A 15,841-nucleotide genomic window follows, 5' to 3' on the forward strand; every position below is an offset into this window, starting at 1 on the left:
TGAACTGGGGATGATGGCGTTCGCCTTTTATCTCAGCATTCACAGGAGGCAGAGGCAGGTGGATCTCTGAATTCAAGGCCAGCCTGGCCTACAGAATGAGTTCCAGGACAACAAAGGCCACACAGAGAAACCCCGCCTTCAGAAACAAAAATAAAAATAAACAAAAAATACATTTGATTTTAAGTTATTTTTCTTATATCAGGCAGCTGTAGAAAGTTACTTACTCTTGGATTTTTATTTTATCTAATTCGAAGCATCTGTTTGTAATGAGAAATTTTTCCTGATTTTTAAAAACAATTTTAGTGATTTTTTAAAAGATCTCTTATGTATGCATGTCTCTGTGGGGAGATTTATGTGTGTGTTCAGTTAGCCCACGGCAGCCAGAAGAAGTCATATTTCCCTGGAGCTGAAATATCCTCAGATTGTAAGCTGCCTGGTGCCACAGCTCGGGACTGGCTTGGGTCCTCTGCAAAAGCAATCTGTCATCTGTCTGTCTGTGTAGATAGATGTGTCTAGATAGATAGATATGTATATATGTACAATTGTCTATCACCTGTCTATATAGATATGTCTATACAGATAGATATGTATATATGTACAGTTGTCTATCACCTGTCTATATAGATATGTCTATACAGATAGATATGTATATATGTACAGTTGTCTATCACCTGTCTATATAGATATATCTATACAGATAGATATGTATATATGTACAGTTGTCTATCACCTGTCTATATAGATATGTCTATACAGGTAGATAAATATGTATATATGTGTATCTATCATCTCTCTATCTAGGATCTAACTGTTGAGCTATCTTTCTAGTCCCCATTTCAATCATCTTATTTCTTTCTGTATTGCTGTCCTACCTAACCATGACCCCTGTTTACAGGAACAGAGGAGCTTTATTTTACCTTTTATTTTTAGAGGACTAGACTGAAAGTAAGCCATCAATAAAACTATATATATATATATATATATATATAGAGAGAGAGAGAGAGAGAGAGAGAGAGAGTGTCTTTATGTTTTCAAAATAGTTAAAACTGTCCTGTGTCTTGAATTTGTATTAATTGAAAAGTGCTGTTCACTAATACAATTAAATAAAAGGGGCTGTTTTTTAGACGGAGTCTTGAAGCAGAGAATGACTGTAGTCATGAAGGAAATGGGATAAAATACTTGTTTAGTGCCTTGGCAAATGCAAAAGAACGTTATTGTGTTGACCGTACCCAGGTGTAAACTAACCATCTCTCTCCAATCTCTTTAGGAGGAATAGAGATGAAGGTACACACATACACACTAATTATCTCTCTCCGATCTCTTTAGGAGGAATAGAGATGAAGGTGCACACATACACACTAACCATCTCTCTCCGATCTCTTTAGGAGGAATAGAGATGAAGGTGCACACATACACACTAACCATCTCTCTCCGATCTCTTTAGGAGGAATAGAGATGAAGGTACACACATACACACTAACCATCTCTCTCCGATCTCTTTAGGAGGAATAGAGATGAAGGTGCACACATACACACTAACCATCTCTCTCCGATCTCTTTAGGAGGAATAGAGATGAAGGTGCACACATACACACTAACCATCTCTCTCCGATCTCTTTAGGAGGAATAGAGATGAAGGTGCACATACACACAAAATTTTGCCTCATTTGTTTGCTGACATTTGTTTTCCATCATTGCAACCACTGCCATGAGGACCATGGCCATGGCCCCGAGGAGCTGCACAGACACCACCGTGGGATGACGGACTCAGAGTCCAGCAAGTTTTCAGTACAGGATGCTGAAAATGAAAAGAAGTACTATATTGACAAACTTTTTGACCGTTATGGTGAAAATGGAAGATTATCATTTTTCGGGCTGGAGAAACTTTTAACAAACTTGGGCCTTGGAGAGATCAAAGTCGTTGAGATTAATCACGAGGACCTGGGCCACGATCACGTGTCTCACTTAGACATCCTGGCAGTTCAGGAGGGAAAGCATTTCCATTCGCACAGCCACCGGCATTCCCACAGTCATGTCAGCGCAGAGAACCGCACTGCGACCAGTGTGCCGGCACAGAGAGACCACAGGTGCGGTCCCGAGAAAGAGGCAGCTGAGGTCCCCGCCAAGTCTGATGACAAACTCCTGCATGACCACAATCACCGCCTCCGTCATCGCCACCGCTCACATCACCACCTGGATCAGAACACGACTCAGCGTCTCCACAATGATTCTGTCCCTCACAGTGAGCACGGCGAGCCGGGTCATGGACCTTCCACAGAGACCAACAGAACCCAAGAACAGTCTGAAGTGAAGCCGTTGAAGGTCAGGAAAAAGGAAAAAGGGAAGAGGAAGAAAGAAAACTCCGAAGCTAACACACCAGGTTTCCTCCCCAACCATGACCACAGTGAGCAATACGAGCATAATCGGGTTCACAAGCCTGACCGTGCACATAGCCCGGGTCATCCGCATGCACACCTTCCAGAGCATGATGCCCACGGACACCAAGATCTTGATCCTGATATTGACAGTGAACTTCGGCATACGAGAAAGCGAGAAGCTCCGCATGTTAAAAAAAGTGCAATTTATTCCACTGCTAGCCACAAAGACCACAGTGAAGATGACCGCCAACATGAAGTAGGTATAAAACGGATTCCATGGTGTCGTGGTAGTCTTGGGTGGTTCTCAGGTAGTTGTGGAGCAGTTTAGGTTTGGATAAGGAGTAGTTACTTGTGGAACGTCAGGTAGAATTAAGGAATTAAAATTGATGTTGGAAATTTTTTTTAAATATTTATTTATTATGTATATAATATTCTTTCTGCGTGTATGCCTGAAGGCCAGAAGAGGGCACCAGACCCCATTACAGATGGTTGTGAGCCACCATGTGGTTGCTGGGAATTGAACTCAGGACCTTTGGAAGAGCAGGCAATGCTCTTAACCATTGAGCCATCTCTCCAGCCCCCAATGTTGGAAATTCTTAGTCACTGTTTTATTTATTCTCAAATTTGTATTCCTCAAGTCTAAATATTTAAATGTTGTTTGGAAATATATTCTTAGTTTCTTTTGCAATGTTGTTTTAGGGATTCTGACTCTAATTGACAGTTGTCACTGTTAATTAATACTGTGGCTGTTTTTTAAATATTTGAAAATTAAAACATGTTTTCTCTTGATCAACCTGGCCTTTTTGAAAGTAGCCATAACAGTTTATCTTGCATAATTATTAATGTATTGGAATCCATTAATGGTTTCCAGCGTTTTATCTTCTGAGCTTCTGTGCATGCATTGGGCCTCTCGTCTCATTTCTTTATGATCAGGCCTGGCTGGCTGGAGCGATGAGTGGTGGGAAGTGCCCTGACTCCGGGAATGCTCCTGTTCTTCTCAGTCCTCATGCTGTGGAGGGCTTTGCACTTTTGACTGTTTCCTCCTTGGTTTTTAAAGTGTAGTCTTTGGTTATATGTCTGCCAGTCCTACTTTTCTTCTGATTTCTAGTGGTCTCATTCAAGTTTAGAAACGCTTTGACTTTATTTGTTTGTATGAACGATGAGCAGCACCATCAGATGAGGGGAGGGCGAGTGACTGCGTTTGAGATTACCGTGCATCTGCGTGAGTTCATTGCCGTTCCTTCCTGGCTAAATCAGCAGACACCTGATGCCGGCAGTTACAAACAGTCGTTTTAACAAGAAGATACGTCAAAGTTTTAATGAGATTTCAAAGTGTACATTTGTTATTATGGGTAAGACCCCCATGCCTTCCCTATGTGCTATCATATCATTCTCATATTTGCTCAGTGTGTCAGACTCACGATCTTCATGCTGCTGTCCTGGCAGATCTGACGCCCCCACACACTGGAATTTGTGAAAATGTTTTGAGTATTGAGTAGGGTAGTACCTCACAGTTACTAAGACCTGAGAGTAGGTTTTGATTTTGTATGTCATGGTTATTTTGAGCTCCTGAAAAGATGGAGCAATAAAGAAGTATGCAACCAGACCAGGTAGATTATAAGAAGAAAAGAAAGGGTCCAGTTCCTTAATCTTAATATAAGACATCAATTTTTACTTATAGTACTGAGATTAAACCCAAGACTTTGCAGTGAGGGGCATCCCCAGCTACTGCCCTTTTTCATCGTCCTTGTTTCCCTCAGTGCACATGGCACACTGGACTAGAACGGGAGTGTGTGTGTGTGTGTGTGTTCTCATGGGTTGCTGTTACTATTTTCCTGTTGTGCTGATCAAACTCATTGAGCTAAAGTGTCCCCGACTATTCAATATAGCACTCTCCTGGCCTGCCTTCGGCAGGAAACGTGCCTGTGCTGATGGGTTTTGTGTCATCGATGCTGCACTTTGGTAAGGAAGAGCCCTTCTGATCTCTGTGAATCTCCATGTGTTAGGACAGAAAAATGGGTAGGACCTCTAGAAAGCCTTGAGTAATCTAGTAGGATGAATCCCTGTTAAATCTTTACATAAATTCCTGTGGAAAGGATGATTCTTATGTGTTTGTATTGCAATATTTTCAAGGGATATTTGAAATGTTTTAATTGTACAATAATTTATTTCTGCACAATCTGAAGACCTGCTTATACTCACTTTCTTTTCTCCATTTCCTTGCAGTGTTTGAACGTCACTCAGCTGTTAAAACACTTTGGTCTTGGCGCCAACTCTCCCATCTCACCCGATTTGTTCACGTACCTTTGCCCTGCATTGCTCTATCAGATTGACAGCCGACTTTGTATTGAGCATTTTGACAAACTTTTAGTTGAAGATTTAAGCAAGGATAAAACTCTGGTTCCTGAAGATAAGGCGAATATAGGGGCGTCAGGTAAGAGACCTTTTTTCTTCCTTAGATAGTACTCATAAACTGTTAGTTAAAAAGGAATACTACCTTGTTGTTTTTAGTGTAAGATTTTAATGTTCTATCATATTTAGATATGCATATAAAATACAGTTGGAGAGAAGAGGCTGAGTAAATTTTAATTTTATTCTTCTGGTCGTCTAGAGGAATGGTTTTTGGACAGAGAACAAAATTAAAGAGGAAGTAAAAATCTTCTTGACGAGCACCTGTAAATAATGGACCCTCTAAAGTTATCTGAAGTTAGGATTATTTGATCTTCTGCAGGGGTAGGGCTTCGTGAAAGCAAAGATGATTGGATTCAAAGAGTGAACGGGAGGTTAGAGGCTGAAGAGTGGGAGCTTATCTGTCGTGCCCCGTGGTTGGGCTGCCAGCTTCCTCCTAGGCTGGCTGGTTGTTTTTCCTGTCATAGCCAGGGGCCGAGTAACTTCCCGCCATGTCCACAGGACTTCCCTCTTAACATCACAAAATTCTACTGCGTGACAGTTTACTGTAGCTCTCGTGGACCTGAGCTCCACCACCATTCTTTTGAGAGAAGTGAGAACTTCCTTCCTTCTAATGTTCTTTTCTCTTTTCACTTGGGTAACCAGGAGTCTAATCTAGACATTTTCTAACCCCGTGGACTTTACTGTAACCTTTGCTTATGTTCGTCTTGCTTTGTGATTGTCGAAATAGCTTCATTTCCTCTTGCTTGTTACGTTCTTCCTCCTTACAAGGCATTTCTGGCACTTAAACTAGATTTATTTTCTAAGATGTGAATGAGATCCTGTAGCATAGAAGTGGTTTGTTTTTGACATTGCATTAGTAATGTTGTTTATTTGCTTTATAAACTTTTCGTGGGCCCTTCTTCTAAACTCAGTTAATTCACTCCTCCCAGCAGTCTTAGAAGGCGGGCAGTATTATTTTTCCTATCATATCAGATAGTAGATAGTTGTGCTAGGCTTCAACCTGTATAATTAAGACATTTTAATGTTTATATGCCAAATGTTTTATATGCTTTTTCTTCCTCACTAAATTTCAGCAAATGATCCTAAGAGAAATTTTGTGATTGCGTCTTTAGTTTTATTTTTTCACATGTGGTTTTGCTTTCTGTTTAGATAGAAACCAAGGCATAGAGAAGTTAAGTAACTTGCCCACTTAATGCGTGACAGCCCACAAACATGAAGGGTTGTCTGAGAAGAATTGTGGGTAGCTCATTCTTATCCCATTCCCTTCTGGATTTAGTTGAATCCTGTCTTCCCTCTATGATTTTAGCCATGTCTTCACATTGGTTATACTTTGTGTTACACTGCTGGTACATCTTTTTTTCATGTGCACTATACTGTGCCCTATGGGGTCAAGGTTAGAAGCCTTAGGCTTTCTCTACTGCTCGCTCACTTCCTGCCCATCCCTCACCTTTCTCTTTTCTCAGTAAGCTTAGCCAACAGCTGGTTGTTATTTTTCTTCCGTTCTTTACCTTCCAAGTTTCGGCTCAGGCATTAGATGTTCTGTGCTAATTTACTCTTCACCCGCAGCTTAGCCGGGTTCCCTTGTCAACACATCTACCTGTTCCCTAATAGTAGACACTAGGGGGTCTCCCCCGCCCCCGGTGTTTCTGTACAGGGTTGTAGCCCTGTGTAGCCCTCGCTGTCCTGGAACTCACATTGTAGACCAGGCTGGCATCGAACTCGCAGAGACCCACCTGCCTCTGCCTCCTGTGTGCTGGGATTAAAGGCGAGTGATTTAGATAAATGTGTTTTTGTTGGCCCTCAGTTAAAGATAGTGACTAGGTATTAATAACTCTCTACACATGAGTAGAGCTTTAGATAAGAAACAAGCACTCGTGTTGATTCAATGAATAAATTGTTTAATATTAGCCTAGAAGCTCTCTGTTATATTCTAGGGAGAGGTTTATTGAAGTTCATTAAATATGTAGTGAGTATAGTAAAATATTCTAAAAATTGTAGTTTCCATAAGTCCTTACCCATATGCAAAACCACAGGTGTATCACTGAGCTTAAGATAACTACAGTTCAGGCTGAAATATCAAAGGGGTTTTGATCCTAGGGCATGGTAATTAAAATTTCTTAGAACGGTATTGATGGGTATGGATAAAGATTGAATTCTAGCATGGTAAAGGACAGAATTAAATAATAGACGATTATTACATAGTGATAAAGTAGACACTATTAGGAATACCTGATTCTCATTTAAGAGAATGTTATTTGGGATACTGATAGTGTAACATCCTGGAACACTGCAAATAAAAGCAAATGTTCTCTTACCAAGGGCAGTCAGTCTTCTCAGTGTGTACATTTGTATTATTGCCCCCTCTTTTTTTTCCAGTGGGAAAATAACCTTGGACTAGATAAATAAACTATAATAGGCTACAATTATTGGGACCTTACTATGTATTATACAAGGAAGTCTCTCTCTCTCTTGTGCAATGTTACCCAGGCTGACCTTGAACTTGGGCTCAGGTAATTTTGCTTCAGCCTCCTGTAGCTGTGACCACAGGTTGTGCTTCTGTTCCTGACTGATTTATTAAAGCCCTAAGGCAGCCACGTCCTTCTCTCTCAGTTTTGTGAGGCTTGGAGAAGCGCTTCGTTCAAGTGTGCATAGCTGCCAGCCTTGAAGTGTGAGCTCTAGGTTCCCACGTGGTGTTTAGAGCCTTGTCCCTGTCTAGTGCTGTGGGTCCTCTTCCTTAGGAGTATCTGATCGCTTTACTGGAATGTAAGCGAGAGCAAAGCGAGCAGCTGGATACAGTTTTATTAATGGCTTTTTGAAAAATGTGTAGGCCTAAGAGGGAAGGGTGTAGAGTGTTGGTGTAACTCTGGTTCTCTGTGTTGATTAGTGGTTGAAAACCCTCAAGAACAGTCTTAACCAAATATGTGCGCATGCCCTGTAATAAAAAAACGTAAGAGGCAGACACAGGTGGTTCTCTGAGTCCAAGGCCAGCGTGGACTACTTAGTTCAGACACCGTATTTTAGAAAAAAAGAAAGAAAAGATAAATCCTCAAGCCTGGCTTCATGCTGGTAGGAAGGGCAGAGACTAAGGGAGCACAGTGGATTTGAATGTTCACGCGCAGAAGATCTAATTTGCCCTCGTTCTTGACTTCCCGTCTATTGTTCTGTGTAGATGGGAGACCGACCGTTCCTCCACTGCCACGAAAAGGGAATTAGAGATTAAGTTTAATTGGAAATAAAATGTGCTTTTTCTTATAGAGAAAAATGGAAACTAACAAGATTGTTTCATTTATAGTTAAAACCAGTAGTGTTTTTATTTTGAAGGAGTCTAAAAAAAATTCCGGGTTTTTGTTTCCATGCCAATCGTGAATTGGGGCTTTTTTAATTGGCATCGTCTAAGCTGTGATATTGCCATAGTCCACACTGAAATGAGGTGATGACAGGCATGCAGCTAGTCATCCTGGAAGTTACAGCCTTTTCAGTTCGAAAGCCTTAGATGGAATTTGCTTGTTTTTGAAATCAAGTATGCTACAAATAGTGAATATTGATTAGTTGTTTGCAGGTGGTTTTTAGCATTGTCAGAAATGCAGCTTGAATTAATTATGTCGTGATAGATGTTAATAATTGTTAGGGAAAATGCCCTGCTAGTAATTATTTGTAACGACTGCTGCACCATTCAGGAGGGTTAACTTGTTTTATATAAATTTCCCATAGTGACTCAGCTACCACCTCATTAACTTTGTTCAAAGATTGCGGTAAACCAGGTACCCTGAGTGGTGTGTGCGGCAGAAACCGTTTGTTTCACAGGATTGGCTCATGTAGTCTCAGGGTTGACCCTCGCCTAATTACCAAGGGTTCTGAAGAGGCTGCTAAGCAGTTTCTGCCAATTAAAATGCTGAAACAGTGGAAACTGCTATCTTGCACATGCTTTGCACCAAGTTAATTAGAAAGTTTCCACAGATGAGCGCGTCTTTGTGAAAGAATGCATTTTCTCTCTGGTAATGAGAAGAGGAGCTGGGAATAACTAAGCTTGAAGACCTCTAACGTTTCGAGCAATCTAATTTGTGGAGTAAGTGGAGCTTGCTTCAGACACTTCGCTCTTTTTATTGCATATGGTATCTTGGGTACAAATAAAGAACATTAGCTAGTTGTATTTAATAGTTTGTTTATTGCTTGCTAGGTATCAGTTTTCTAAAAGATACCTTTACAGCTGTGTTTTACACTGCATAAATTGTGATTACAAAAACACAATTATTTGGTTAGAAATTGAAAAAAAAATTGCAATGCTTTTCCCCCTAGTGTATTTAGAAATTAGGAGCTTATGTAAGCTAAAAATCAGTGAACAACCTGGAAAGATATTTCTAAATAGAGAATATTCAAAACAGCCTCACACTTCTGGGTCAGAAGAATTGTTATTTTCCATGAAAAAGATTAGTAACTTGCTAGGAAAATGCACAAATTTATAGTAGTGGGGAACTGAGATTTTTTTTGAGAAATTAAAAGTAAATAACTGGAAGAGGAAGTTTATAGTAACGCACACCGCACTGGTTCCACTAGTGAAACAGTGTGGAATAGCTGAGCTATAGGGGCTGTCTGGGTGTTTCTGAGTTTTTATTTACTTTTAACATGTATAGGGATTTGCCTGCATATATGTCTGTGCTCCATGCGTACGCCTTGTGCCAGGGGCTGAGGTTACAGATGGTTCCCCAGGAACTGTAGTTAGAGGTGGCTGTGCATCACCAGTAGGTGACAGTTCATGGCAGATAAATGATTCACCTTCCTCCCTATGTTTGTGACCTCACGGTAAGTGTGAGCACTGGTGATAGTTTTAGGCCGTTATACAACATTGTCTTCATCTTTCTTACAGTTAGCTCAGATTTGGAGCTGTCATTTAGATTAACTAGCTGTTAACATTTCTTCTTACTGGGCTGGAGAAATGGCTCAGTGGTTAAGAGCACTGGCTGCTCTTCCAGAGGTCCTGAGTTCAATTCCCAGCAACCACATGGTGGCTCACAACCATCTGTAATGAGATCTGGCGCCCTCTTCATGCAGGCAGAATGTTGTATACATAATAAATAAATAAAATCTTTAAAAAAAAAAACATTTCTTCTTACTTTTAGGCATAATTTTCCTTAGTTTGTCTTGCTTATCTATTTTTTTTTTTTTTTGGTGAGGCCTCTCATAGTAAGTAAATCATAAGTGACATATAACACTTAGCCAAGTGTTCTCGGAAAGTACCATGACTATGAAAAAGACAGTGAGTCGGAGCTCGAGGACTGGGCTAGGTATCTGCTACCATCCCATCTCTCGAGGACTGGGCTAGGTGTCTGCTACCATCCCATCTCTCGAGGACTGGGCTAGGTGTCTGCTACCATCCCATCTCTCGAGGACTGGGCTAGGTATCTGCCACCATCCCATCTCTCGAGGACTGGGCTAGGTATCTGCTACCATCCCATCTCTCGAGGACTGGGCTAGGTATCTGCTACCATCCCATCTCTCGAGGACTGGGCTAGGTATCTGCTACCATCCCATCTCTGACCAGTTATGGCCAGACCTGCCTGTCCCCCTGGGTTCGTGTGCTTCTGAGGCAAGTCCCTAGCTCCTGTGTTTAATTTTGACTTTCTCAAATAGCTAATACTATGTTAGATGTTTTACCACATTTTTTAAAAGTTAAACCAACAAAATGGGAATTTTTTTCCTTCCATTTTTAGCGTTAAAATAGAACAATTAGTTCTTATTGAGTGTACAGTTGGTTGGTATTAAATAGACTCCTAACAATACTGCTACAGGTATCTCATAACTCTTCAGCTGCCAGACTGGACCCTTATTCCCATGAAGCTTTACAGAACTAAACAAATGCGACCCATCTTTATACAGCTAAACAAGTGTACTGCAACACCATAGCTGTTACATGTGGGCTCACACAGCTCCCCCATGCTCATGATTAGTTTGTGTTAGCTGCTGGTGGCTGATATTCATCTATAGTGTGTTTAGTGCAGCCATTGGCATATTGAAAATTTGATGTCTATTGAGTTAGATTTTGTTCAGTTGACTGCTTGACTCTCGGATAGCTGACCAAGAGCCATTTGAAATTGCCGTAGCAGAACATTACAATTTGTGTGAATTCATAGAATGTTTCCTAGGCTTTTTATTTTCACATCCAAGATACTGCTAGCCAGAAGTTAGCATGAGCATAGTAGAAGCACTGCTTAAGACAGTGTTCCTTTTGAGAAGTTTATTGTTTAAGTAGTAGATTTTTCTCTCTTTTTTTCTTTTCTTTTTTTGGTTTTTCGAGACAGGGTTTCTCTGTAGGATTTTCTCTCTTTATCAAGCAATATATTTCCCCTCATACTAGGTTTAAACTCAGGCCCTGTGAATGCTTAGTATTCCACCATCAGCTGGACCTCAGCTCTGTGAGCAGACGCTTACTCTATGCTAGTTAATGTATATGTTGTTTAATTGCACAGACACCGATAGAGACTGGTCTTCCCAGCTAGTTTCCTGCCTCTTCCTTTAATTCCTTATTGAAGCTGCTTTCCAGTCACTGTCTTGAGCTAGGCTGGGCCTAGGCTGGAGCATTGCCAGTGACGGGTAATATCTTTGGAAAGGAGTCAAACATGACTGCAGAAGACATTTTGCCTCTGTTTTTGTTACCAACATTGCTTTGTCCCATTAGTACAGTTTCTCTTTAATCTTTCCTTATCCCGTGAATATGATTAAAGCTAGAAAGAGCTTGGGTGATTTTAATAAACCTTAGCTACTTTGTTAGTTTACTGACTTCAAAACCTTAGGTGTGAAGTTTAGTGAGGCCCCTTGAGGCGGGAGAGATGGCTCAGTGGTTAAGAGCACTTGCTGTTCCCAGACTCAGTTCCTGCTATCAACATGGTGGCTCACAGCCATATATAAACATTTCTGGGGATGTGACGCCCTCTTTGGCCTCCTCCGGCACTGCACAACATGTGGAGAGAAAATACTCATACACAAAATGAAAATAAATATTGTGGCCCTTTCTTTGACCCATTGACACTGCCAGGCTTTCCCATAGGTTTCCTGTTATTGCCAGTGGACAGAGGTGCAGTGACTTTGCTATCATTATTAAATGAGCTTTGACCTTGGATTTTTCTTCCTGAAGTAGGATTTTTAATTAGAGTGTCCTGTAATAACATGTAATAACATCAGGTGGAAGAGTCTCCTTTTAATCCTTAGGTTTCAGCAACTGTGTTGCTTCTGCAATATTTCCCTGACCTAAGATTTTTGGAAAGCAACGGAGTTTCTGTTCTCTCGTTTTCTCAAAATGTTTGCAATGACGAAATTTGAGTCTGGGTCTAGTGTCATGACCTCATCCCTGTGGTGTTAGTTACATGTTTGGGTCTTGGGTCTTAGTCTCCCATTCATATCTGCTAGTGGTTATCTGTTAAGAAAGTAAGCCACAAAGCTTCCCATTAGGGGTGGCCTACTGTGTTAGTTCTGTGAGCTGAGTTATCTAATGAGGATTTACTGCCCTTTTGACTGTCAGCTGGCGCACGCCATGGCATGCTGACTCCCATGTTCTGCAATGAACACAGAACATTTGTTCTGGAGAAGCTGAAGGTACTCTAGTGCACATTGTGGCATCGTCTGCACGGTCTTCACACGCCCTTGCGGTACCGGGCCTCATGCCTGCCAACACTGCCACTGCCGCATGGTCGAGCCCTGTTCTCTTTGACTCTTGCAGGGTCTTGCTAAATTGCCAAGTCTAAACTTGAACATGGCAGTCCTCTGCCTCATCCTCAAGTAGCTAAGAGTACCAGAGTGAACCACCACACCTAGCTGAGAGTCATTGCTTATAACAATGAAGCTACAGTTTATGGTGCTGTTTTGTTAGTCATATGGATATACTTCATTTGAAGCTGATACATTGTTTATTAAATATATTGTTTGAAGAACTTTAAATTATAGTAGGTAAATCACCTGATACAGTAAAGTTATATAATTCTCTTGTGAAATGACTTTATGTCGTAGACGAGCATGGGCACTATGTGTGATTGTTGGAGTTTCTGGAAGTGTCTTTGTCTCCTTGGCTCGCTCAGCTGTTTGCTGAGAGCTCCTGGACTAATGCGACTGTTTCCCTGCAGCGTGGATCTGCGGCATCATCTCCATCACTGTCATCAGCCTGCTCTCCCTGCTGGGCGTGATCCTGGTACCTATCATCAACCAGGGATGCTTCAAATTCCTCCTCACCTTCCTCGTGGCGCTGGCTGTAGGGACGATGAGTGGAGATGCCCTTCTTCATCTGCTGCCCCATGTAAGAAATCTTTCTAATCTGCTGAAAGTGGCACATAAAGATGGTAGCGTTGAGAGTGTGGTGGGTAGCCTCCGCAGCAGTTCCTGTTTGGTTGTGTGTTCTTACAGGTGGTTTTAAATGGTACCAGGAGTGTTAGATTATTCATCTTTGTAGTATGTTAAGAAAACCTTTCAAGAAATGCATGTGGCACGTTGTATGGGTCGTGCATCTAGCCGGAGGGCGCAGGCGAGCATTCAAGTCAGTGGCTGATTCATTTTTACTTTTGCCAGATATTTGTGGTTGAAGTGGTGACATTAATTTCTGTTTACAAAGGACTCATTACTTTTTGTTATCTCTTCCGGTTTTACTCACTCACTGAGTTTTCTCACCCTTAGAGGCATTTATCATGGAATACAGTAACTTCCAGGGGCTAAGCCAAGGAAATGAACTGGAAGACAACTTGGTGTGATCTAAGAGCAGTGAAGTGCTGTGAGATTTAAAAGCTATCCATAAGTCACACGTGGGCTCCGACACTTTGATCTCTTAACCACCGAGCCATCCTGCCAGCTCCTGCTTTGATCTCACAAAAGTTGAGAGTAGAGGAAGCTGAATGGCAGGAGGGATGGGAGAGCTTGACCTGTCAGTGGCTCGGTGAGGGTTAGTGGGAGATGTAAGCTCTGCCGTCCTTTAGCGCAGTAGAGGTGGCTGGAGGTGAGGGTGCGGGGAGCACAGGTGGACTGTAGGTGTGGAGGTGAGGATGAGGGGAGCACAGGTGGACTGTAGGTGTGGAGGTGAGGATGAGGGGAGCACAGGTGGACTGTAGGTGTGGAGGTGAGGATGCGGGGAGCACAGGTGGACTGTAGGTGTGGAGGTGAGGATGCGGGGAGCACAGGTGGACTGTAGGTGTGGAGGTGAGGATGAGGGGAGCACAGGTGGACTGTAGGTGTGGAGGTGATGTGTGTAGAAGAGCTCCAGTTGGTTTTTCACCATAGAGAAAGGATAAATGACTTGAACCTTGTATAATACATGCATGTATCAAAATATTCAAGGAACCCAATAAGTTTGTGTAGTTTTTATGTATTAGTAGAAAGTTTAAAAATTAAACTGAGAATATAGTCTTTCTATGTCTGTGGATGTTATGGTCAAAATTTGGAATGATTTCCGTTGTTTTCCTCACTAACAGTCTCAGGGTGGACATGACCACAGCCATCAGCATGCCCACGGGCATGGCCATTCTCACGGGCATGAGTCGAAGAAGTTTCTGGAGGAGTATGATGCCGTGCTGAAGGGACTGGTCGCCCTGGGAGGCATTTATCTGCTGTTCATCATCGAGCACTGCATTAGGATGTTCAAGCACTACAAGCAGCAGAGAGTAAGTGCCTTCACGCTTGTTTATTAGGTACAGCTCTAAAGAACAGCTTCTCTTTGGGAACACGCGGTTTTCCTTGGCATGGTGTTATGTGTATTTCCTCTCTACCTTTCCCTGCCTCTACCAGTGTCGCTTCGTCATTGCGTGTACTCTGGCCTTTAAGTCACGGTCTAGCAGAGTCTGAGACAGTTTCATCATACCTGAGGACTTAAGAGTATAACTGGTCAGCAGCTTTCCTGTTCCTTAAGAGTGAATATGGAAACAGGTCTCATGAGTCTTCTCTTTTGGTTTTAAGTGACTTTCGCTATATTATCTATGGTGAAGCTTTTTTGTACAATATCTTCCTTATCATAAAAACTTGGCCAGTAATAGAAATAGCAGCGGGAAGGAGTCAGAATAATAAGACTCGCTTGTGAGTCAGCAAGGGAAACTCTGGAACTAGTAAATCTTTTTACTACGGATACACTGCTTGGGAGAAGATGGCTCCACCACCCTGATTGCCTGCAGCTGTGTATGTCAGAAAGCTGGTTTAGAGCTGCTCCCGTCCGCTGTGGTTAAAGCCTGTTCACATTGGTTCTCGTTAGCCTAAACAGAATGCCACAGTACACGTCAGGGTATGTTTGAGGTAGTGACACATAGGTAGCCCCCATATATTATACAGATGGACAAGAGTTACAAATGTCTTCCATCATGTTAATTCCAAATGTAATTTTTTTCTTCCCAGTACTCTGGGTATTTGTAACTTTGGTTGTTTGTGTATGTGCATGGCTAGTCATAGCTTTGTTTGCATGTGTGCATGCACACATACATTTTTGTATGTGTTCCTTTGACACAAAGTAGACTTGGACCAGCTCTCTGAGCCAGGATGGGGGAGGTGACTAATTCTCACAGCATGAGTTGTGTGTGGCGGTCTTTGATTTTCATGGTCTGCAGTTGCCCTCTAAGCAAGAGGGACGTGTCATTTCAGGTCACTCTAGTTCCTACTGCTTGTCTTCAAAGGAGGACTGGGTAAGATGAGAATCCCAGAAAACTGTTTTCTGTGGAATGTGGTGGTGGTCTGGTAAAAGAAGCCAGAGAGGGTGGACTTAAGAGAAATGAAACAGAGCCAACCACACATGAATGAAATGATTGTAGTTACATTTTATGCTTGAAAGGTTATGTGAGAAACACACTAACTATTTCCAGCAGATGGGTGGGCAGTGAGGTGGTGAAGAGAAGCCGCAGGGCTGGCTGGAGGAGGAGGAGAGTCATTTACAGAACAGTGACAGGGCTGGGTCAGGGTTATCGCACAGAGAATGGCGAGGAGAGGAGTAAGAGTCAGTAAGACTAGATTAGCGATGAGATAATAGTTACAGGTGTAATACTCTGTCATGTAAGAAGCACATCATCTCAGATGCAGAAAAGGGATTTGGTGAGAATCAG

The 15,841-nt window shown here is 42.0% G+C and overlaps 1 protein-coding gene across 2 annotated transcripts in view; it reads left to right on the forward strand.

Annotated features, from left to right (window-relative positions):
• Slc39a10 (solute carrier family 39 member 10) overlaps nucleotides 1–15,841 on the forward strand; it is a 100,104-nt gene that overhangs the window by 74,971 nt on the left and 9,292 nt on the right. For both annotated transcript variants that reach the window (XM_041668243.1, XM_041668242.1), the window contains exons 2-5: nucleotides 1,622–2,634; nucleotides 4,605–4,812; nucleotides 12,902–13,071; nucleotides 14,234–14,422. In XM_041668243.1, coding sequence (XP_041524177.1) covers nucleotides 1,633–2,634; nucleotides 4,605–4,812; nucleotides 12,902–13,071; nucleotides 14,234–14,422 — 1,569 coding nt within the window. In that variant the 5' untranslated portion in view covers nucleotides 1,622–1,632. The remainder of the gene's footprint in view (nucleotides 1–1,621; nucleotides 2,635–4,604; nucleotides 4,813–12,901; nucleotides 13,072–14,233; nucleotides 14,423–15,841) is intronic.

Source organism: Microtus oregoni, unplaced genomic scaffold, assembly GCF_018167655.1.
Source record: "Microtus oregoni isolate MIOR12 unplaced genomic scaffold, Mior012 000018F_ref0000195, whole genome shotgun sequence".
Classification (NCBI taxonomy): domain Eukaryota; kingdom Metazoa; phylum Chordata; class Mammalia; order Rodentia; family Cricetidae; genus Microtus; species Microtus oregoni.